Source organism: Gymnoscopelus microlampas (genome assembly GCF_963454915.1).
Source record: "Gymnoscopelus microlampas genome assembly, chromosome: 15".
Classification (NCBI taxonomy): Eukaryota; Metazoa; Chordata; class Actinopteri; order Myctophiformes; family Myctophidae; genus Gymnoscopelus; species Gymnoscopelus microlampas.
This window is the reverse complement of record NC_139952.1, coordinates 36,550,272-36,572,772: the sequence shown is the minus strand read 5'-3', so window position 1 is coordinate 36,572,772 and position 22,501 is coordinate 36,550,272. Positions and strand designations below refer to the sequence as shown.

The 22,501-nt window shown below is 40.7% G+C and overlaps 5 protein-coding genes across 5 annotated transcripts in view; 2 read left to right on the top strand and 3 right to left on the bottom strand.

Moving 5' to 3' along the window:
• Window positions 1-1,205: 1,205 nt before the first annotated feature.
• Window positions 1,206-4,910, bottom strand: psmb9a (proteasome 20S subunit beta 9a). Its single transcript, XM_084080159.1, has 6 exons — window positions 4,618-4,910; window positions 4,342-4,409; window positions 4,010-4,141; window positions 3,706-3,835; window positions 2,154-2,295; window positions 1,206-1,631 (listed from the first exon to the last, which is right to left on the bottom strand). Exons 1-6 carry the CDS (start codon window positions 4,666-4,668, stop codon window positions 1,504-1,506), a joined length of 651 nt encoding a protein of 216 aa, XP_083936285.1. The 5' UTR covers window positions 4,669-4,910; the 3' UTR covers window positions 1,206-1,503.
• A 570-nt stretch (window positions 4,911-5,480) lies between these two features.
• Window positions 5,481-9,274, bottom strand: psmb12 (proteasome 20S subunit beta 12). The gene is made up of 6 exons (XM_084079938.1): window positions 9,079-9,274; window positions 8,545-8,615; window positions 8,256-8,387; window positions 7,939-8,068; window positions 6,583-6,727; window positions 5,481-6,216 (listed from the first exon to the last, which is right to left on the bottom strand). Exons 1-6 carry the CDS (start codon window positions 9,124-9,126, stop codon window positions 6,089-6,091), a joined length of 654 nt encoding a protein of 217 aa, XP_083936064.1. The 5' UTR covers window positions 9,127-9,274; the 3' UTR covers window positions 5,481-6,088.
• On the top strand, window positions 9,113-13,738 carry LOC311061337 (proteasome subunit beta type-7-like). Its single transcript, XM_084079937.1, has 8 exons — window positions 9,113-9,325; window positions 9,961-10,045; window positions 10,863-10,960; window positions 11,214-11,354; window positions 11,647-11,762; window positions 11,882-11,940; window positions 12,785-12,936; window positions 13,450-13,738. Exons 1-8 carry the CDS (start codon window positions 9,264-9,266, stop codon window positions 13,559-13,561), a joined length of 825 nt encoding a protein of 274 aa, XP_083936063.1. The 5' UTR covers window positions 9,113-9,263; the 3' UTR covers window positions 13,562-13,738.
• A 913-nt stretch (window positions 13,739-14,651) lies between these two features.
• psmb8a (proteasome 20S subunit beta 8A) lies at window positions 14,652-18,193 on the top strand. The gene is made up of 6 exons (XM_084080703.1): window positions 14,652-14,946; window positions 15,789-15,930; window positions 16,367-16,478; window positions 16,898-17,027; window positions 17,485-17,689; window positions 17,809-18,193. The coding sequence occupies exons 1-6, from the start codon at window positions 14,821-14,823 to the stop codon at window positions 17,895-17,897; spliced, it is 804 nt and encodes a 267-aa protein (XP_083936829.1). The 5' UTR covers window positions 14,652-14,820; the 3' UTR covers window positions 17,898-18,193.
• A 2,410-nt stretch (window positions 18,194-20,603) lies between these two features.
• The window catches only part of LOC311061773 (uncharacterized protein), a 23,687-nt gene continuing 21,789 nt past the window's right edge, over window positions 20,604-22,501 (bottom strand). Inside the window, exon 15 of the mRNA XM_084080465.1 lies at window positions 20,604-22,032. The gene's annotated coding sequence lies outside the window, so the exon portion shown is untranslated. The remainder of the gene's footprint in view (window positions 22,033-22,501) is intronic.

Sequence of the window (22,501 nt, the reverse complement as noted above, 5' to 3'; positions counted from 1 at the left end):
CGGATTCTGCCAGGCTTATAGGGATTTCCCAGAAACTCATTTTTGTTATATTTTTGATATAGGCCAATTGTAAATGGCTCAAATTATATCCACATTGTGCTACTCGTTAACACAAATAAAGGCCAATTTCATTTTTTATTATAGGAAGTATTGCAACGTTACGTATCAAAATACCTGGCTGTCTGGATGTGCTGACGTGCGCGTGCCCCCCCCCCTCCACACACACACACACACCCCCACATGCGCGCGCGCGCGCGCACACACACACACACACACACACACACACACACACACACACACACACACACACACACACGTGAATCTGAGCAGTGTGACATTATTCTATTTTTTCACTTATTTCACGTATTGCTTATTATTGGTGGGTAATCTCTCAAGGACAGATATTTTTGACGATGGGTTCCCAGATTGAGTGGTGGGAGACACGGCCCCAAAGACACTCTCCTAGTAGGCCTACTGACCCGTTCTGGCTATTTCATCACCATGGACAGCGACACACTCAACCTACATATGTGTAGGTTGAGTGTGTCGCTGTCCATGGTGATGAAATAGCCAGAGCCAGCCAGATACAAATGTGAGCTTGTAGATCGGCTATTTCACAACTTTTGCCTCTTTCTTATATTATTTGACAATTTGGCCAATTGTAGACCGTTTTTTATAGTATACTTTGTTGATTACTTTTGACGCATTAATGGTCTTTTTTTTAGGTATTAAAAAGGTCTTAAAAGTCCTTCAATTGTAACTTCACTACATGTCATCTGGGGACCCCCTGGGGGTCTCGACCCACAGGTTGAGAACCACTGCATAGTGTATTTTCGTTCAGTGTCTATAAATCCTAGTGACCACTATGCATTGTCTTTAATTATTCTACCATTCTGTCCTCTATTGTCTTGTAACCACCTTGACTACATCAGAGCAGTATACCAATATAATTGTATATTGTGGGATGTTTATCAACCTGCATGTTGTATTTTACACCCACTACCTGAATCAAAATTGATTAATAAAATAAAAGAACACTGTTACTTCTCCTTTTCCTCATAACCAACCGATATCATGTGAAGCCTGCAGCTCTACAAGCTTCAACACAAGCCCTTCTTTCGACATTTCAAATGTAACTTCATTATAGAAAAGCACTCATACTACTGACTGGTTTAGTAAAAATAAAGTTTGACTAAAGTAGAGCGTTTATGCATGGGTTGTTTTTATTTTTTCTTAACGTTGACATAAGTATGCATCAAAGAATGTGTGGGAACTCAACCTAACTCTGTTAATGTTATAGGTATAGTTTTTGAAGTTTGTCAAATCCATTGATGAGTAACTAACTCTTGTTTTCTGATGCTATTCAAATGTCAAATAATGGAACTTATAAAGTAGTGTCTGTGAATGTTATGAAGTGCCAGACACTGTACTGTAGACTTGCCATTGGTTTATGGCTGCAAAGCCTAGGACACAGATAAAGGAGCTAATAATTATGATAACATCTCATTGGTCATAAAAAGTAGGCAAGTCATTTCCCAGAATGACTTTCTCCTCTGTGCCATGTTCATCAATGGTGACTAAGTAGGCCACGCCCCCACTGGAGCCATCTCGACTCATCGCCAAAGACAGGGCTAGGGGAGAGACAAAGAGAGAGAGAGAGAGAGGGAGAGAGAGAGAGAGAGAGAGAGAGAGAGAGAGAGAGAGAGAGAGAGAGAGAGAGAGAGAGAGAGAGAGAGAGAGAGAGAGAGAGAGAGGGTAAACGTTTTTTTTTAAATAGCATGGGGAAGAGAGAGAGTCAGCAATACAAACAAAGAGAAAGCAAAAGAGTTGAGTTGAAGAAACAACATCATGCAAAATCTACTGTACTTTCTTATTTGGCACTAGACACACAACATCCACAAAGAGTACATACTGAGCATCCACTTGTGCCAGTGTATCACCTGAGACAGTTCAAACTATTAACTATTATGGATACAAATGGCAGATTAATGCCTATTATTCAAAATGTAAAACACAAAGTTATTTTTGTAATTGTCCATTGATGGCTGAGTGGATGTAACCTTCACCTCCACATGTGCCATTGGCTAGTTTAAATCTCTTGTCTCTTGGGTCTCTCAACCAACTCCACCATTTCTTCTTAAAAATTCACTTACTGTTGACAACAAACTGCTGGCACTCCTCCTTCATCATGTCTTTACGGTACTCAGCGTCAACAAAGCCGTACACGTATGAACTGCCAGAACCGCCCACTGCAAACGGTTGACGTGTCAACAGGCCGTTCAGGGTCGCAAACACCTAGGAGAGGATGAAGGGTAAGGAGAGAGAGAAGGGGGAAAAGACAGGTCCAAAATCACTCTGTATTATACAGCATATTGATCAGAGGCAAGCACCATGGGTAGCCTCAGTTAAGAGTGATACCTTTACTCGTGACAGTATTAGTTACAGGCTATATACCCATTGAGCTACACAGGAAATGGAAACCCTTATGGCATTTATAATCTGTTGTGCGATCCTTTTGCTTTTGAGATCATTGTTGTCCACAGCACTTTTCAAGAGTGGTGTGTGACTAAGTATAAATTGAAGTGCCAGTTATCAACTTTTAATGATCGCAATGTGAAACCTCCCCACTGTCCCCACTGCGTCTCCACACAGATCTTGCCAACTTCTGAATTCTACTCCTATGTTTACTGAAGGTTTACAGTGAGCTACAGCATATATCCAACTCACGCCGAGTGGGTTGTTTGTTCGGCAAGGGTGAAACTCTCAATCAACATTTTTGTGTTAAACACTGAGGTCTGGCACACCGGTGGCACAGTGGTAATAGTTCAAGGGGTTCAAATCCACCGTGGTGCATTTGGCTTTGATGAGTGTTAACACAGAGAAGAAAATAAACTCTGCTTTTAAATGCAGAATTTGAGAGAATAAACCGAGAGCACAGTGGTGGATTTACATGAATTTACACAGATGTGTGCTCCCGATAAACAGCAGTGTTCAGGCAGTGAAGAACAGTAGGCTGAGGCTACCTTCTTTTTTAATTGGAAATGTGGCACATGCTATCAACATCCACATTTTAAACAGCTGGCTCACAGCGTAATATAATTGTATCATGATATTTTTGTTACAGACCTGTGAATACCTTTAAATTAGATAAATCTTTTAAATAGGAGAAAATAAATACTCTGATTCTCCTGGCACCGGCAGTATTGGATAGCAAAATTACTGTATGTGACTGATTCTCGAGCAACAGTGATGGTGGATGAGGTCACTCACAGATGGGTCTATACTCACTGAGTTACACAGGGTCAGTAAAAAAAGAGTGAATACTATAGATCTGTCTGATGTGTTAACCCATTAAAATCTGGAAAGCATCTGTGTCCTTTCAGATTTTAGACATATTTTATACTTTGGCTATTAAAAAATAGCAGATATACAAGCTCATAGCGCGGCACGGATGGGCTATGAGCTTCTAGAGCTGCTATTGAACATTTGTGCAATCATTGAATATATATATTTGATTTTTTAACTAACTTTTTTCATTTTTAACTAAAATCATTTCTTCTGGGAGTCCCTGGAACAAAATATTTTGAGATGGGGACCGCAGCCAAATACAAATGATTTTGGGGGTCCTTGACATGAAAAGATTTGAGCACCACTGATGTAGTAAGGATTTAGACATTTGTAGAATCGGCCTCAGGTCATACTGACCTGACCCCCTGCTCTGTTGTCCCAGCCAGCTACTATAAGATGTGCTGACAGCTCCTCCTTGTGCTTGTAGGAGATGTTCTTCACCAAGGTGGCTGCTGAACGGACATGAGGATCCTCCCCTATCTCAATACTGACACAGAAACAAATACATGTAAGAACAAATATACTGTATACACAGTATATTTTCTTATAGATAGGTACACTATCATAATCAAAACAGATAAGAGTTGTTGTAATACAACAGCACACATGAATAGGGAGAGCAAACAGGAACAATGGTGGAGAACAGTCACTCATCCTATACCTGTGAACGTCTAGCTGGTAGTTGACTATCTCAGCGATGGTCTGGGCATCTGCAGCTGAGCCTGACAGGGCACAGTAGATCTTATCATGGAGGAGAGACAGCTTGTTCATCACCCTGTTCACCACCGTCGCTCTGGATGGATGGATGGATGGAGTGGTGGGGTGGTAGGACGAAAAGGCATATAAGTTATATTTGGCATAACACATTCCATATTGTAGATGTACTTACTGTACTGTACTGTACATATGTACACACACACACACACACACACACACACACACACACACACACACACACACGCGCGTGTGTCTCTCACACTGTGTAGTACATACCCTGCAGACACTCTGGAATCAGAACCAAGCACAACTCCTCCATCGAACTCAATGGCAATGATGGTAGTCTAAATAAACACAGTAAAACAATAAAGAGAGATTACTTTTAAAACAGCTGCATTTGATTGTAATGCTCGTAGTAGCCAATGCTACCACAACGTACGCAGCTGATTCAGATGTAAGCTTAATTGCTGAAGTAGGCTTACACGTGTAGGCTAACTGGATCCTACACAGACGCCTTGCCATTCAATCGTAGAGATCATGATAACTACTTACACCTGTTTTGACTTCTTCAGAAAGCCACTCTGGTCCAGATTCCCCGAACATTTCGAGGCAGTGAGAAACACCTACAAGAGCAGCAACAGTACAATGGCTCCTACCGCAGTGCAAACGGCGCTGTAAAGGAATGAAAAGTAACAACAAAGCTGTGGCAGACGAACTGTCTGTCCTGTACCTGTAGCAACACGGTTCTGCTTTATCGTTACTTTAACGCTTTTCTGCTAACTCAATTCTGTGGCCGAGTCGCGGAGCCTACATGTTTTCTACGTGCAGCAAATCGAAAATGAAACTTTCCCCTGTACGAGAACGAGACGAGACCATGTCCAACAGTTAAAATGATTCACTCACTGTGTATAGGCTAGAACTTCATTTTGAACCAGGAATTAAAAGCCCAGTCGACCACAAAGATTCGATATATATTCTTAATTCCGACTACTCAGCTAAATAATTTCAAACCACTGGTCCACCAACAAGTTACGTGCCTGTCTGTGTCTCACTCACTCAATCACATGTTGTTGTCACATTACAGGTCTAGGCTACATGGTAAAAGTGAGGTGAACTTCTTATTTATTTATGTGCTTATTTATGCAGAATTTCACTGTTGGCAGTTCAACCTATATGTAGAAAATAGCCTTAATGTACTGTTATCATGCATCATAGCTTACTGCTCAAGTACACAAATTGAGCAAAGACACAATACATATATAATACTAGCCATGGTTCACATGACGCTTGTATACAGTCATGTTTCAGGGCTAATATAATACATAATAATATTGATTTAAAACCCCATCCACTCTTAACACACACATGCGCGCGCGCACACACACACACAGAAATAATAATACACTTGGATACAGTAAGGATTAACATAGTTTCCTTTAATGAAGACAATTTCAGTTTATTCAAAGATGAACAAATATTGGGTTGTCAAACTTGTCAATCAATTAAATACACTTCAGTGTATGACTCTACAACTTCCCTCTGAGAATACACCAACGCTCACATTGTCTTATGAGTATATCATAACTATCACAAGATGATAAACCTGGGTAAGACAGCTATGAGCTATCACTGAGAAAACCTCAAATATGGGGCCTCTGCAAGTGCCAGGGTGACCTATGGTAGAGAGTGGTCATTCTATGTCCTAAAAGTCACAAGATTAAGTCTCAATTCAGCTGTGTGCTCTTGTAGTGTCCCTGTTCAAGACATGAACAACCTATTTGCATTGGATACAAGCATCAGCTAAATGACTGAAATATAAATCTCAACAAGACATTAGGACACAATAAAAACAATTTACACAGAGATACTTCAGTGGGGAAAGTGTGATGGATCTGTAGTTATAGGGATCAATATCCCTGGGCCTTGACAAAGCACTAATAATTTAACTGTGGCTCGAGAATTTCATATTATCCCCCCCTTCAGCCAGGACTGGATTGGCAAACTTGACTGGTTGTTTACACTGTCACTCATCATGGAACTTGGGCAGCTTGTCGCCAGGTATGACCACATGCTCCACCCCCGTCTCAGTGATCACCACCAGATGAGCCAGGCCCCCGCTGACGTTGTCTCTGCCCATGGCCAGTGCAAGAGCTGAGCACATGAGAGGGAGATGGACAGAGAGCACAGTTAGGAAACGGTTAGGAGGTAGGAAGAGAGGGAGCAAGGAAAGAGGAAAGGATGAATGGATAGAAGGAAGACATGCCGGGTGAGAGGAGCAGGAGGGAAACGGGCCAAGTGTTATAACCATGGATGGACTTTAGATTATGCACTCCAGTTTTTTTTTGCATGTGTGGTTTTCCATTCACTTCCTCAAAAGACAAGGATATAAAATACTGTCTGGGCGGGCAGAGCATTTGAACACCAGAGGACATAAACTACCTAATCTAACATCAACTTAAGTAGTTTTGTGCAGGAGCTTCAGCTAAATATTTGAAAGCATAAATAACACAAATGTACCATTAGTGGCGAACTGCAGGCACTCCTCCCTGGTCATGTTGGGTTTGTATTTGGCGTCCGTGTAGCCGTAGATGTAGGTGCTACCTGACCCACCGATGGTAAAGGGCTGACTGATTAACATTCCACCTAGAGACACCACATACACCTGACAAAATAAAAGCACACTCAGGTAAACACAAGTTGATTTAAAGACGGATTTAATGTAGAACAGAATAGACATTAACAGATTTCAGTGGTTCCATTGTACCCCACCACTGTTTCTGCTCTAAAGTCTACACCTGCTACTGGAGTTCTGATTCGGGAATGTTTAAAAAAAAATCCTGCACCTGTTTACTCCCACAAGGTTCCATTTCTGCCCGCTCCCGGAAATGATTATCTCTTTGCACCCCCCCTCCACACTCTAGTATTATGCCCACATAATCTCATGTTACAATATGCATTTCTGTCAATCAGGAAGTCAATGATCACCATCAGCAGTGTTAATAAAAAGGTATAGGCCTGACATGTAAAACTAAAAACAGCAACTACAGTAGCTAAAATGTGCATCTGTAATTATAAAAAACAAAGTCAAATTGGCTTTCATAAATCCATACTGCACTGAACCTACAAAAACAAATTGCTACATTTCATCTTTGCACATTCATCAATTGGTATAACTGCCCAAATGAATATTTTCTGTTACTTCTCTCTCAATAATGAGGAAATCAAGCTGTAAGAGTGCTCCTCGCTCATGTCATACTTCAGGCTGAACGCTAAAAGAACGTTCAGCCTGCACACGGCTGTTATGCTGTCTGTGAAACATTTTAAACAGTGAATTAGCAATGGAAAATAATTAGTAGTTGTTCATAACATCTTCTAGGCCTGAGGATACCTGGACCCCACGTTGAGAACCAATGTGCTAGGGGATTGTCTACTCTAGATTGTTGACAGCACCCACTGAATCTCCACATCATGCTGCGTACTTTAATCATGTGAGCCACGGTGTCTTACGGTCTTTTACAGTACCTACAAACTGTGCTTGTCTCTAACCAGTTCACATCCACAATAGTACAGTTACTACAGTAAAAAGTGCAGACTGTAGAAACAAATCTAATTTGCTGGCTGCGTATATAGAGGGACCCCACAGTTCCAGGAATGGAGGGACTTTAGTACCATGGACAGCGACACTGAAAAAACAGTGACTGTGGACAGAGCTAATGGACCATTTACTAAAAGATTTCGGGGCTCGCTGTCAGGTTACTTTTCAGGCTGCTTTCGGCCTTTTTCACAAGGCCGAAAGCATTGCTTCGTTACTAATACTGTAATTAATTAACCACTCCACATCTCTACGTATTTCTCTTCCAAAACAGAACCAACCTGTGGTCCTTTCTTTCTGTCCCAGCCTGCCGTGATGAAGCCGGCCTGAAGCTCATCCTTGTTCTTATAACACAGCTCCTTCAACACGGAGGCTGCAGCCATCACCAGGGGAGGGCTCCCCATCTGTACACTAAGGAGATAGTGGTCACATGTGAGTATGGATGTATGTGTGATTAATCGTGTGTGTGTGTGTGTGTGTGTGTGTGTGTGTGTGTGTGTGTGTGTGTGTGTGTGTGTGTGTGTGTGTGTGTGTGTGTGTGTGTGTGTGTGTGTGTGTGCGTGTGCGTATTTATTGTACATGCACTCATATGTGGTACCTGTGGAATGACAGGTGGAACTTAGCAGCCTTGATGACAGCCTGCGCGTCTGCCAGTGAGCCGGCCATGCAGCAGAATATTTTGTCATGGACCTGGATGAGCTTGTTGATGGTCTTATCTGATACGTATGACCTGATGGGACAAAGAGAGAGACAATTCAAATGTCCCTAAACATGTGTCCAGCAGTGATGGAGTCATATGGACACACACTGATTTAGAAGGCATTTGTAGAATCGGCCTCAGGTCTTAACATAAAAAAGTATTGAATTTATTGTCACAACGTCCTCACCCTCCAATAGAGGCTCTGGAGTCTGACCCAATGATAACACCTCCATCAAAAGTCACAGCCAGGATGGTAGTCTGTGGGAGAATAGTGGAGTAGTGTAAGATATATTTGTATTTTGTCATTTCGCATATAAAGTTACTGTATGATTATGTATCATCTGAACTGCTTGCTTTTACTTGTTGCTTTATTTCCATTGGAGAAATGGAATGAGCAACTGGTTTACCTATGAATTCTGGGAATTGTAGTCCAAAAGACATTTAGACCAGGGTGTTGAAATGAATTGATAACGAAAGCACTCAAAGTAGACAATTTAGCTATTACACCTTTCTTAAAAAATACAGGAAAAAGCTTGCCAAAAGATAACACTTGAACATTTCCTCGATGCATCTGCTATGAATTGGAAATTTGATTTAACATCGTTCATTATCAGGGATCATCTGTCCTTCAGCAAAGCGTGTATTTGCACCAAAAGTGATGTCGTAAACGGATAATAAATGTTCATGCGGCAGTTTTGATACAGTTTGGATATTTACTTACCCCTGTGCTGACTCCTTTAACCTGTGAGTCCGTATAGTGTTTCTCCATGTTTCACTGATTCACTCGCATTAACTCCTGGAGAAAGAAAGTAAAAGTGTACACTCAAAAGAGCGACGTCAAGCGCACTGTAGACGCGGTGCAGCCAAGTGAGGTGAACGATCCACTGTCTCATCTACTGTATCAGTATGGCGTTAAGTTATACATTCGAAACCCCGCCGTCGGGATTTAATTTCGACAACGCATCAAGGTAAGGGTTTGTTTGTTTGATATTTCAGCAAGATTCAGCATAGTAGCTAATGAAATGGCTGCTGCTGACCGTCGAACATGATCAAGAACGAAAGCGTCTATTTCCCTTTCAATGTGAAGTCAGATTACACAACTAGGTTTGAGTTGGTACTCTACTAGGCCTATTTGAGCATTTTGTTGACCTGTTAAAATCTGTGTATCGTTCAGTTTTTGCAGCCATCTATTGATATCCTACTGCGGGGGTCTTCAACAGGGGGTCCGGGACCCCTAGGGGGTCCTCAGAGTTACTACAGGGGGTCTGCCAAATCTTTGTGTGATATGATTTTTTTCTTTTACATTAACCACTTGAACCCTAGCATCCCTTTTCTGAGGAGAACTTTGGCCAAAAACAGCAGATCTACAGCGAGGCGTTGTGAGCTTGTAGATCGGCTATTTTTGGCAAGAGTTATAAGTGTAGAGGGAAAAAAAGAAGAAAAAGTTTATCTGAAACACAATTCTATACAATATAGAGGGGGTCCCTGCTTCATCTCTCTCTCTGCTAGGGGGTCCTTGGCCTGAAAAGGTTGAAGACCCCTGTCCTACTGTAACTATACCTGTACCCTCCTCCCCTCCTCTCACCTCTCCTGCTCTTATTAGAAACGCTGCTTTGGAGGGTCTCCTTGATGGACAGATCCCCAAACCTCTAAAAACAGGGACCACTATAGCAGGATTGGTGTTCAAGGCAAGTAGTGGATATTCTGACTTTGAAAGTGCATTTCAGATGACACCCAGCCATATATCTAAACTGACTTGCACATGATGAGTGAGGCAGGTGAAGGTTTCAGCATTTTGCTCAAAGGCAGTGTATTTTTTTTACATATGATAGTATATAGATTTTAAAAATTGGTAACTTTCTGTGACATTTTTCAAAAGATTTTAATACATTTTAGACATAATGATAACTTGTGAAACGGGACATTCTGCATAATGAATACCTTTACTTTTGGTACTTTAAGTATATTTTTACGCTTGTACTTTTACTCAAGTAAATTTTGATTACCAGACTTTTAAAGATTTGTTTGGGGGGGCTTTTATGCCTTTATAGATAGGACAGTAGACTGACAGGAAATGGGGGGAGAGATGGGGAGTGACACGCAAAGGTCATCGGGAACAGGATTCGAACCCACGACACGCTGTCAGGCTGGCATTGCAGCCTAGGCCTAGGGTAGCCTGATTACTGGGCTTGTAACAACTTCTACTACTTGTAACAGAGTGTTTCTACATTGCAGGATTGATACTTTTACTTAAGTTAAACGTTTGAGTACTTTTTCCACCACTGGCAACACCTTGCTTCACATTCACACAGTTACACATGTCACACTGTTGTTCACACAGCAACACTACTGAAGGAGTTGGGGATTAATTGCCTTGCTCAAGGGCACTGTGATGTTAAATGGTGATTTCTAAAACTCTTTCTAACCTAAATGTTTTGTTCACATGACTTTATAAGTCCAGTTCACTTGACTTGCTGACATCCGTGTTCCTTCCATGTCCTTTAGGATGGGGTGGTGTTGGGAGCAGACACCAGAGCCACCTCCGGTGAAGTGGTGGCTGACAAGATGTGCTCCAAGATCCATTACATCGCTCCCAATATATAGTAAGATCACTTACTTGTACAACATTAAACATGACCTATTGTTGGATCTAATGTGTCCTTCCCCTCCATTAGTACCTCTCTCTATCTATCTGTAATTTACCTCACACTCCTCTTTCCTCTGCCACCTTCTCTCTCTTTGAACCCATTCTCCATTTCACAATCATCACCTCCGTACCATCTCTCTCTCTCTCTCTCTCTCTCTCTCTCTCTCTCTCTCTCTCTCTCTCTCTCTCTCTCTCTCTCTCTCTCCTAGTTGTTGCGGAGCAGGCACGGCAGCTGACACTGAGAAGACCACAGACATGCTGTCTTCCAACCTCACCATCTTCTCCCTCAACAGTGGGAGAAACCCACGCCTTGTAATGGCCGTCAACATACTACAGGACATGTTGTACAGGTGTGTGCGTGCATGCATGCATGTTAAAGTGATAGTGCACCACCAAAATGACTTTTTTCCTATCGATTACTCACCCCATGGAGCCTTGAATTCATGGAGATCTTTTAGTTTTTGTCTCATTCCTAAGCCAATAATTTGATGACCGGCGGAGTCATCAAATTATTGCATTTACATACTGTAAATGCAAGCAACGATACATTCTATGAATATCATGCTATGCATATATATAAATATATCAAACATGCAGTGAATATATATAATGTTTCCAACTGTTTATCTCTCTGGTCCTCAGGTACCGGGGTCAGATCGGGGCCAGTCTCATCCTAGGAGGGGTTGATTTCACAGGGAACCATCTGTATACAGTGGGGCCTTTCGGGAGCGTGACTAATGCTCCTTACCTCGCAATGGGTACATGTTATGACACTGTCCTTTTATAAGTACCGTATGTCTGGATACCAGACGATATAGTAGTAATAATCATTACCCTGGGGACAGAACAGCAAACCGTGTGCTGTGTGTTTATGCAGGATCTGGAGACCTGGCCGCTCTTGGGATTCTGGAGGATCGGTTCAAAGCTGATATGGAGGTGGGTCACATGAACCAGATAGTAGGGGTCTGCAACGTTTTTTTTTAGGCCAAGGACCCCTTAGCTGAGAGCAGTGGTGTAATGGTGATTTTTTTATTCGGCGGTACGGTATTTTAATGACATCACGTGCACACCGTACCGTGCCGTACCTGCCGTGCATCTGACAAAATACTGGCCACACGTCGTGGTGTCCCGTGCAGCGACCAAAACACCACTGGCTGAGAGACAGATGAACCAGGGACCCCCCACTACATGTATAACATTTTGTTTATGAAACCTTTTCATGGATTTCATAGATAGCTTCATATAGACTTGTTTGACAGCACTATCTATTGGATTCATGTTAATGTGTATTTTCAGACAGTTAACCACTCAGTGCCTATACTTGGTCTGCTCTTTTCCCCCCTACACCAGACCTCTTTGCCGAAAATAGCCGATCTATAAGCTTGTAGATCTGCTATTTTCGGCTCATGGTGGTTCATGTAAAAAAAGAAAGTTCCTATCACACGATGATTTGGCGGCCCCCCTGTAGTAACTCTGAGGACCCCCTAGGGGTCCTGGACGCCCTGTTGAAGACCCCTGCAGATACACATTCATAGACTCTGCTTTGCTAATGAAACATGGTTCTATCAACACCTCATTGGGGTACAAGCATCAAGGCATTAGGTTATAATCAAATTGAAAACTCTGTTTTTGTCCCCCCTTTTCTTTCTTTCTTGCTTTGCTGCACCGCTTCTCTCCAACTCCTTTTCTCCGTGCTCCCTTTCTTTGTCTCCCGTCGTCTTTCAATTGCTATGTCTGCTCTCTCCCTCTTTTTCTCTCTTACATGTCACCCCACACCCAGCTGGAGGAGGCTAAAGAGTTAATGCGTGATGCCATCCATTCGGGCATCATGAGCGACCTGGGTTCAGGCAACAACATAGACATCTGTGTCATCACCAGGACAGGCGTGGAGTACAACAGGCCTTACCAGGAGTCTGAATACATGGACAAGAGGTTGGTGGCCACTTAATGGACTGAGCAGGTTTTTTTCATAACGTCCACACCTCATATGCAGGACGAGAGTTAACCCATTAAAACCAGGAAAGAATCTGTGTCATTTTACATCATTTTGCATCACAATCGCTATGAGCTTGTTAAAAAACAATCATGAACATTTGTGCAAATCTTTGAATATAGATATGTTTTAAAGCGAACATTTTTAACAAAAGTCTTTGCTTCTGGGGTCCCTGGAACACAATATCATTTTGGGGGTCCTTGACATGAAAAGGTTTGAGCACCACTGATATAGAAACATATGTTTTTCAGAAAACTGTTTGGACTTAGAAGACATTTTTTTAATCGACTTCAGGTGTCTTAAATGGGTTAAATAAAGTTGTAGTGGTGCATTACCATAACTCTGTACATTGACTCTGTCCTTTTCTCTCTCTTCTCTTTCTCTCTGTCTTTCCCCCACTCTCTCTCTCTCTCTCTCTCTCTCTCTCTCTCTCTCTGTCCCTCCTCCTGCAGGCAAAGGAAATACAAGTACTCTCCAGGCACAACACCAGTTTTGACAGAGAAAGTAGTCCCTCTAAAGCTGGAGGTTGTGGAGGAGACTGTACAGCGGATGGATACAGCTTGAGGCACACTACACTACATCCCAATGGATGGATGTCCCATATTGTAAATGCAGCCTTTTTAGTAATCTATAGGTCGAGACATCACTGAAGGTTTCATTCACTACTGCTGCAACCAAATGGATTTTGCAATATGAAATATTGATTGCAATATTGAATAAAATAATTTGTATGAAAACTCATCACGTCTGTGTTTTTCTGTTCATATTTTGTAACTGTTCAGTGGTACACCAATGTTACATCAGCTATAGCAAGTATTAACCTAATAGCCAGGGGTCTTCAACCGGGGGTCCGCCAAATCTATGTAAGATTTATTTTTACACTAACCACTTGAACCCCAGCATCCCTATTCTGGGGGGAACATTCACCGAAAATAGCCGATCTACAAGCTGACAGCACGACGTTGTCAGCTTGTAGATCTGCTATTTTCAGTGAAGAAGTTTGGTGTAGAGGCAAAAACAACAATAACAAAGTACGGATCCAAATGTCAAGTTTACTAAGTATTGAGGGTTTATAAGAGGTTAAATGTCTGGAAAATACACAATAACATGAATCCATAATGTAAATACTTTGAGATTCGCAAGAATGTAAAGTGCGTTATAAATAAAATGCATTATTATTATTATTATTATTATTAAATAAACAAAAAAACATACATTTACACAACACTGATGATAGTGCTATCAAAGAAGTCTATGAAAAAGTTGAATCTGCAACATAATTTTATACACCTTGAAGACCCCTCCTATAGACCTATGCTAAGCTTGCTATAAAATAAATAAACCTTTTGTGATAAAGCACATTAAATACTTCTGTATACACAGCTTATTTAGCACACCTGTTAGACTATAATATTATGTCCAAAAACTGTGTGATTAATTTCTGCTTATCAACTGATGACGAAGAAAATGATGCTCTCCTATTGGCTAAAACTGTTTTTATATATATATTTTTTTAAAGTCGCGCATCATTCATTTTTATGAATAATCTTTTGAAGAACGAATAATTCCTACAAGATCGAACAAATCCCATTCCCGAAAATGTCAATGATCGATTTTGTTGTTTAAATGTTCCCATTTATTTATTGGGTGGAAAGTCCCAAACCCTTTCACTTTCGAATCATTGTAGTAGTTGAGGAAATTACAGCTCGATTCTTTACTGCCATTGTCAAGACGATCTTAGTTGTTATTTTGCATAGTTTCTCTTTAACCGTAAATTAGGCCTACTATTATTATATAGGCTAATCACCACATCAGGCTAAATTATGGCGCTTTTAGAAGTAAGCGGCTATAAGCCTGAGCTTCGTGGACAGAGACATCTGATCGACCGCTCCAATCACTACAGCTTTGGCAGCAAAACTCCGGAGTTTGCTGTTCCTCTGGGTGTGGATGTGAGTATCATCATATCGTTTGGCAACAATATCCTGAAATAAATCCGTTAAATAAATGGTTCCAAGCATGAAGCGTCGGTCAGCTCCGATCTGATTTCACGCTTTTTTCTTTTTTACGCGTGTTGGTTTCGGTGCGCGCGTGGCGCATCAGCGTCTGATGATTAAACATAACATTTTCTCCAATATCAGCGATTAACAGCTGTTATTATCTATATCAAATAGGTTGATCAACACATTAATCCACCCATATGCCTCTCGTTCACACACTCACACACGCTGACTGTGCGCACTCCAACCCGGCAACTCCAGCCTGTTCCCTATACAGCCATGGTCAGCAGGGACTTTTTGGAGAGAGGGCACTTTCACACAGGGGCATCATTTGGGGTCCCAGGGCATTGCCACCCCCCAACATTGGCATTTAACATCTCAAAGCTCAATTCCAGTTCTTTTATGCATATTATTTTCTCCATACATTTTTTGCAGATTAATCTTATTTTAGATGAGCACAGACTGCACAAACTGCATCTTCATCCATACTTTGTTATGGTGCCCTCTACTCTTCCTATATTCCTTTTATGTCCCATGAATCAATAAAACCTATAATAAATGGTCCTTGCAATCTTTTTAACCTTTCATAATATGGCAGCAATGCAGCACATCCACACACACACACACGCACACGCACACGCACACACACACACACACACACGCACACACACACACACACACACACACACACACACACACAGAGTCATGCACACCGTTATCCTACGTACCACTGCCATTACCCATACAACACTGATGTCCTCTCAATCCCATTGTTTTCCCTCTCCGTCATTTAGCCGTCTGTGTTCCTCAAGTCCTGTAACCATGATGGTGGGGTGTCTATAGACCTTAACCATGGGACCACCACCCTGGCCTTCAAGTTCAGACACGGTGTCATTGTGGCTGTGGATTCCAGAGCCTCAGCTGGCAGCTACATAGGTAACAACATCATCACAACTTGGTTTTAGTCAGAGTGTAAATAAGAACAACACTGTGTACCCCTAACACACCCTGGGAATGCTAATCTAACCACTTCAACCCAATACTTTGATGACCAGAGTTCCCCTAGGGTGCTATACTAGGCTCCCTCCTATTTTCACTCTACACTAAATATATTCGCTGAAAATAGGCGATCTACAAGCTCACAACACTTCGCATTGTGAAGCGTTGTGAGCTTGTAGATCGCCTATTTTCAGAGAATGTTAGCCCCCAGAATAGGGACGCTAGGGTTCAAGTTGATAGTATGTAAGATCAGGTTCCATATGTAAGCTACTGTACGTTGTGGTATGGCGCAGCATGTCATGGTATGGTAATACATATCACTATACCATTCCATGCCTGTTTATTTGTCCCTTTATGTCCTGTTTTTCTGCAGCATCGAAGGAGGCCAACAAGGTGATAGAGATAAACCCCTACCTCCTTGGAACCATGTCAGGCAGCGCTGCGGACTGTCAGTACTGGGAGAGACTGCTGGCCAAGGAATGCAGGTCTGTCTGTCTAGCCAAGGACTAGCGTATACAATACTGTCTGTCAGTCTGCATGTTCATCTGCCAGGTGTCTTAACTGGGGGACAGCTGGCTGTGGAACACGTGTCTGTCTGTCTGTCTGTCTGTCTGTCTGTCTGTCTGTCTGTCTGTCTGTCTAGACTGACTGAATGACTGACTGACTGACTGTCTGGCCTTCAAGGTTCAAGGTTGAAGCTGTTAATTCTCACATACACATTACAATGCATTAAAGGCAGCAGCATTAGAACCCGTCAACTGGTACATAAAGCTTTCTAAACAGTGCAACTAGAATACAATAGAAAGGTAAATTGTATTGTAGTAATAAAAAGAAACAATGCATTTAATGAATGAATAAATTGGTTAAGTTAAGTGGTTGATGACAGTATAATGTTGTCCTGCAGGCTGTACAAGCTGAGGAACCACCACAGGATCTCAGTGGCTGCTGCTTCCAAGCTGCTGTCCAACATGATGCTGGGATACAGGGGCATGGGCCTGTCCATGGGCAGCATGATCTGTGGATGGGACAAACAGGTGTGTGTGTGTGTGTGTGTGTGTGTGTGTGTGTGTGTGTGTGTGTGTGTGTGTGTGCGTGCGTGCGTGCGTGCGTGCGTGCGTGCGTGCGTGCGTGCGTGCGTGCGTGCGTGCGTGCGTGCGTAGGTGCGTGCGTGCGTGCGTGCGTGTGTGTGTGTGTGTGCATGTTTGAGTGCTTGCGTGTGTGCATGCGCGAGAGAAAGAGAGAGAGAGAGAGAGAGGTTAGAGGATATGTGTGCATGCAGTGATGACTGCATTGAAAACGTTGTCTTCTACCATCCAACCATGATTCCATTTAATAGCACCTAGTTAATGATTAAAAACGATGTCAGACCTGTGAAGTAGTTCACTTATATTGCATAGCACAGTTGTCTATAAAACTATAACATACTATGAAACTTTACCATGATATGGATTTGAGCTACTAATAACAATATGAGTTTCTTCCATCCTCCAGGGTCCTGGACTGTACTATGTAGATGATGATGGGACCCGCCTCTCCGGTAACATGTTCTCCACCGGCTGCGGCAGTAGCTTCGCCTACGGCGTGGTGGACAGTGGCTACCGTGAGGACATGACCGTAGAGGAGGCGTACGAACTGGGCCGCCGGGGGATCACACACGCTACGCACCGCGACGCCTACTCTGGAGGAGTGGTCAACAGTGAGTATGACTCTGTTGATAATGTTCAACTGTTAAATGAATCTGCTAAATGTGAAATCACATTCATGGAATGTTGGCCATAATATCTGATACTGTGATATGTGTATTTGTGCATTCAGTGTACCACATGCAGGAGGATGGCTGGATAAAGGTGTGTAAGGAGGACGTGTCAGATCTGATCCATGAATACAGGAAGGGCATGTTCTGAGTGATGGCATCTCATGGTGTACATGTACATGGGACAAACAAGGCTGAAACCACAGTGTGATGCAGTGTCGGTATGGTTGCATGTACTGTATAAGACCTCCGTCTCTGGAACCAGCCGTACACTCACCTGGCTTAGAATCCCTGGACTGTTGCTGTAAATGCTGAGGAAAGAAAATACAAAAGGGCGAGTGATCAACCTGCTCTCCATTAAATGAAAAAGAAAATCACAACATATTGTAATCAGTTCCTCACCAGTTCAACACACAACTCTAAATAAAAGGCAGTTTATTCAACTCACCACTCTGTCCTGTCGTGACTAGCTTGGAATGATATTGTTGTTTTTTGATATTGGTTATGATCCATACTGAGCAGAGATTTATGGCTGAGGCTGTTCTTGAAATTAACATAATTTGTTTATCCAAGGTAAAGCAAAACAATGAAAAGGTTGAAAGGTTCTTTGGTGGTCTTTGTTCTCTTTACCCAGACCTTTAATTTCAAGGGAAGGAAACGCATTCAGATTTTGAGATTATATTCTTTATGTTCAAGAAATATATCATTAAGATTCAAATATAACAAAAAACAGTGGCATCTTTACAATCATTATAAACTGTGGTCTGTTAAAGTTGTGTGCTTGATATAAATGACTGTCAAACAGGTCAGGTAGACATGTCAAGTCTTATCAAACTATCTGCTCCACCTCTGCCAACTAATAACTGGCAAAAAATGCTCTCTAACCCGTTTGGTGTATTTTCAGTAAACGCCTTTTGAAGGGTAACATAATTGTACTGACCAGCACACAGTGAGCATGTGTATTTATTAGAAATCCTATTTTAGTCCTGAACAATTTGTTTTAAACAGTTGCCTTTGAGTGATCGATCATATACGTCCAAGTCATTGAATTATTTCCCCTAGGGCCTAGATTGATTTTGTTTATACTGGTGTTTTTATATTTTCTCTTGTAAAGCACTTTAAACTATTCAAGTATTAAAATTGTTATGAATCTTACATATTGACTACATGTGAAGCTTATAAACATAGGCATGTAGTTGTGTTAACTACATTAAAATACATTATAACTTAATTTATTTTGTGTGTGAGGAGAAGTAGGCATATATGACAGGGAAGCAAACTGTACAATAGTTGACAGGAAAATAAATCTACAGCCGAAATGTCATGTCATCAGTTACCAGGTAGAACTCAGTCGAATAGGTTTTCCCTAAAGGAAACGCATCTCAATTCACACAACTTCAGTCTGATATCTGTATGGATCTCATGTTGGTGTGAATGTTTTAAAACACTTTCTTTATTGCATTCCCTAAATAACCTATTAACTTACTTAGTGACCTCTGACCTACGTGATACCCTGATGAAGTTACTTGGATTATGTTTGACAGACAGCTAAAGATACAAACAGTTTACTTTCCTTTTATATTGTTCCTTCTATTGTATATTTATCTCAAAATGTGAAATATTATTTCATCCAGTCCATAGTGGGGTAATAAAATAGATTATTTATCATTGCTTTTTACTAACCTCTTCTTATTATGACTATTATAACTATGTAAGTAGTTACCAACTACAGAAAATACAAAATGGAACATCTGTGACATCAGCTGTTGCCAGGAAGGATTCAGTGTGACAGGTTTTTGCCCAGGGGAATACCATAGTGACAGCCCGGGCCTGAATGTAGACAAGACACATATGTGAAGTTTAATGAACGAATGAATGAGATGGACTTGACCTCATCAGTAAAAAGTTAACAAAGCTCAAGCTCAAGTAGATTTTTCCTTTGCTCCTTGTGGGAAATTTGGCCTTCAGCAGAGCGTTTAGGTCTGCACACAAATGTAAATAAATAAATATATACCACAGACGCACAGAAGACTGTCAGAATGTAAAATGAAAAGGACTTCTGAATAATAATATGAGGTGGAGTGTATGTGTTAAATGTTTTGGAAATTAAGTCCTATGTGTTTGGTTTCACTTTCTGGTTGCCAGAATGTTCTGCCAAAAGGGAACGTCTCACTTTTGACCCACAAGGAGATACAAGACGTCCACCACATCTGCTGAAACCTAGAGACCTAGTTCACACTCAGGTTTAAAAACTAGGACATGGGTTCATTTTATAAAAGGAGAGTAGACGAGTAGACCAAACACGGTGATTTCCAAACTTTATCATCCATCCATCTTCAACTCTGTTGTGAGGTGAATGTTTGAAGTGAGCAGGGTTACCATCATTTTACACAATTTATTTTGCCATTGATAGGCTACAGGGCTGGTACAACAGACAGGGATCATGCACTAGACTAACCAGTACCAGATAAGATGCAGATAAATTAGTATATTCTGTATTTATGTATTAGCATATGTTGCATTCTTTTTACACATGAATAACGAAATGAAGCAACACTAAAGATTGAAGACAGATTTCTTCTACTCAGATGCTCAAACAGACAGATACACACTCTTCAAACTCTCTGAATAAAAACACAATTGAAGTGAAAGGATCAGACATATTTTCTCGTGAAAATGACCTAGCAAGCATTGAAACCTTAGCAACCTAACCATACAATTTATATTTAATATTCTAACATTCAATTATGAATGTTAGACGAAGTTTATGGCCATACTGAGTACTCTATATATTGGATATTTGACACAATCACAGTTAAAAAACTTGTATTTATGACTTTAAAAGAAAGAAGCAGACTGCTGGCATATTTTGGACTTTATTAAAAATGAAATAAGCATCAGGCCTACAAATTAATGCAACAAACATGTGTCATTTAGTAGACCTAGTCCAATTTAGATTTATCCAAATCTTTAACATATTTTAAGTATTCTTCATTATTTTCAAAACATCAAAAAACTTAACAGAGATCTGAACACAATGCCTCACAACCAATCTATTTTAAATTAGAAAATTCAGCAACAAGTACACATTATATTTGTACTTAGGTTTTTTACAATGCAACCAACCCAACAGCCTTAAACACACTTTTGATAGCATGAAAATTGCATTACAGTATTTACATCACAGGAAAATATGTGTATGAGTGTGTAGGTTTGTATGTATGTATACATGTCTTCATATTTTTTACGTCATATGTGTGTTACTGTGTGCATACAAGTGTGTACTGTACTGTATATGCTTGAGTGTGTGTGTGTGTGTGTGTGTGTGTGTGTGTGTGTGTGTGTGTGTGTGTGTGTGTGTGTGTGTGTGTGTGTGTGTGTGTGTGTGTGTGTGTGTGTGTGTGTGTGCGTGTGCGTGTGCGTGCGTGTGCGTGCGTGTGCGTGTGTGCGCGTGCGTGTGTGTGTCTAATTTCACCAACAGGTATCACATGAAAAACAATATCATCAGGAGATCTGAACGGTAAAATAGTTGTCTAGTCTACAATGATATTACATATTCAGTAGTGCTGGATGATGTAATTATTTTGTTCTAGACCTCAACTTATTACTTGTGTCAACAGGTGGATGAGTTTAATTCCAAGGTCTTTTACCTTCAAATCATCGAACATTATATGATTCATATGCTGGTGATCAAATGTTGTGTATCCAGCTAATAGCTTAAGATGTTCTCCAGAATGATTACTGACATAATGTTAAGACATCATAAAGACAAATAACAATTAGCACATCTATCCTTTGCTTTAAGAATATAAAGAGCATTTTGTAAAGGTGTAAGGTGGACATTTGTAAATATTCATAAGAAATTATTACACATGCCTTCTTGGAATAATTTGTTCCCATAGAAAGCTAAATCCATCACTGATTATTACCTACCAAAAAAATCAATTACCAGTATAGTCCAATTCAATGAACCAGATGCTTTTTACCATCTTAAAGATATCAGATTACATGTAATGGTCAGTTCATTCAAATTCACCTCTACATTGAAAAGCATCACTGATGTAGCCTATACCATTTTAAGATTATCTTTTAAACAATTATTTTCTCAAAAATGATTGCCTATATTTTGAAAGTCTGCATAATCCGATTATGTTTTTATAACTGTAATGTATTACTGTCCCCTGTTTGTAATTAATTTATGAATGTTTATAACACACTTCCCATAGCATCCATAGAGAGCAAGGGTGGGAATGTCTCTTCTTGCTCCAGTGCATCTGTCTGCAAACCTAAAATAACAGAAATTGAACATGAGGGAGAACACACAAATAGTTATTTTCCAAAATGATCACTTTAGGCCCTAAATTGATTTCGGTCCTGATTTTATTGACTGTTTTTAATACCACCCTAAACTAGGTAAATAATTAAATAAGTTCATCAACTTTATTAAAATAGGCCTATATACATTCTGTAAAATAATTATAATTTGGCTTATTTTAATTTGCTTTGTCTCCTAACTATGTCTTGCGTCTCCCTCTGGTCAAAACTACATTACCAAGAAACTCAACATCCATCAGTGGTCAGATTAAACTGTTTCATTCAATACAATTAGAACAAATTGGAGAGGGTGATCATGTATGTAACTTAAGAAAACGTAAGCTAGTTTAATTCATAGCATTCAAACTATATTGTATAACTATCAACTATAGGGGTCCCATAGTACAGTTGGCTTTCATTGTAAACGTCTAATTAGGGCCA

Excerpts from the sequence above, each read along its gene's own strand:
- psmb9a (XM_084080159.1), bottom strand. The coding sequence starts at position 4,668 with ATGTTCGGGGAATCTGGACCAGAGTGGCTTTCTGAAGAAGTCAAAACA. Across the intron at positions 4,410-4,617 it reads CTGAAGAAGTCAAAACAGGT|ACTACCATCATTGCCATTGA; the intron begins GTAAGTAGTTAT and ends GTGTTTATTTAG. Across the intron at positions 4,142-4,341 it reads GATTCCAGAGTGTCTGCAGG|AGCGACGGTGGTGAACAGGG; the intron begins GTATGTACTACA and ends CCATCCATCCAG.
- psmb12 (XM_084079938.1), bottom strand. The coding sequence starts at position 9,126 with ATGGAGAAACACTATACGGACTCACAGGTTAAAGGAGTCAGCACAGGG. Across the intron at positions 8,388-8,544 it reads TCCAGAGCCTCTATTGGAGG|GTCATACGTATCAGATAAGA; the intron begins GTGAGGACGTTG and ends TTGTCCCATCAG. Across the intron at positions 6,728-7,938 it reads ACAGAAAGAAAGGACCACAG|GTGTATGTGGTGTCTCTAGG; the intron begins GTTGGTTCTGTT and ends TTATTTTGTCAG.
- LOC311061337 (XM_084079937.1), top strand. The coding sequence starts at position 9,264 with ATGGCGTTAAGTTATACATTCGAAACCCCGCCGTCGGGATTTAATTTC. Across the intron at positions 9,326-9,960 it reads AATTTCGACAACGCATCAAG|AAACGCTGCTTTGGAGGGTC; the intron begins GTAAGGGTTTGT and ends TGCTCTTATTAG. Across the intron at positions 11,763-11,881 it reads TGCTCCTTACCTCGCAATGG|GATCTGGAGACCTGGCCGCT; the intron begins GTACATGTTATG and ends GTGTTTATGCAG.
- psmb8a (XM_084080703.1), top strand. The coding sequence starts at position 14,821 with ATGGCGCTTTTAGAAGTAAGCGGCTATAAGCCTGAGCTTCGTGGACAG. Across the intron at positions 16,479-16,897 it reads CTGCTGGCCAAGGAATGCAG|GCTGTACAAGCTGAGGAACC; the intron begins GTCTGTCTGTCT and ends GTTGTCCTGCAG. Across the intron at positions 17,028-17,484 it reads TCTGTGGATGGGACAAACAG|GGTCCTGGACTGTACTATGT; the intron begins GTGTGTGTGTGT and ends TCCATCCTCCAG.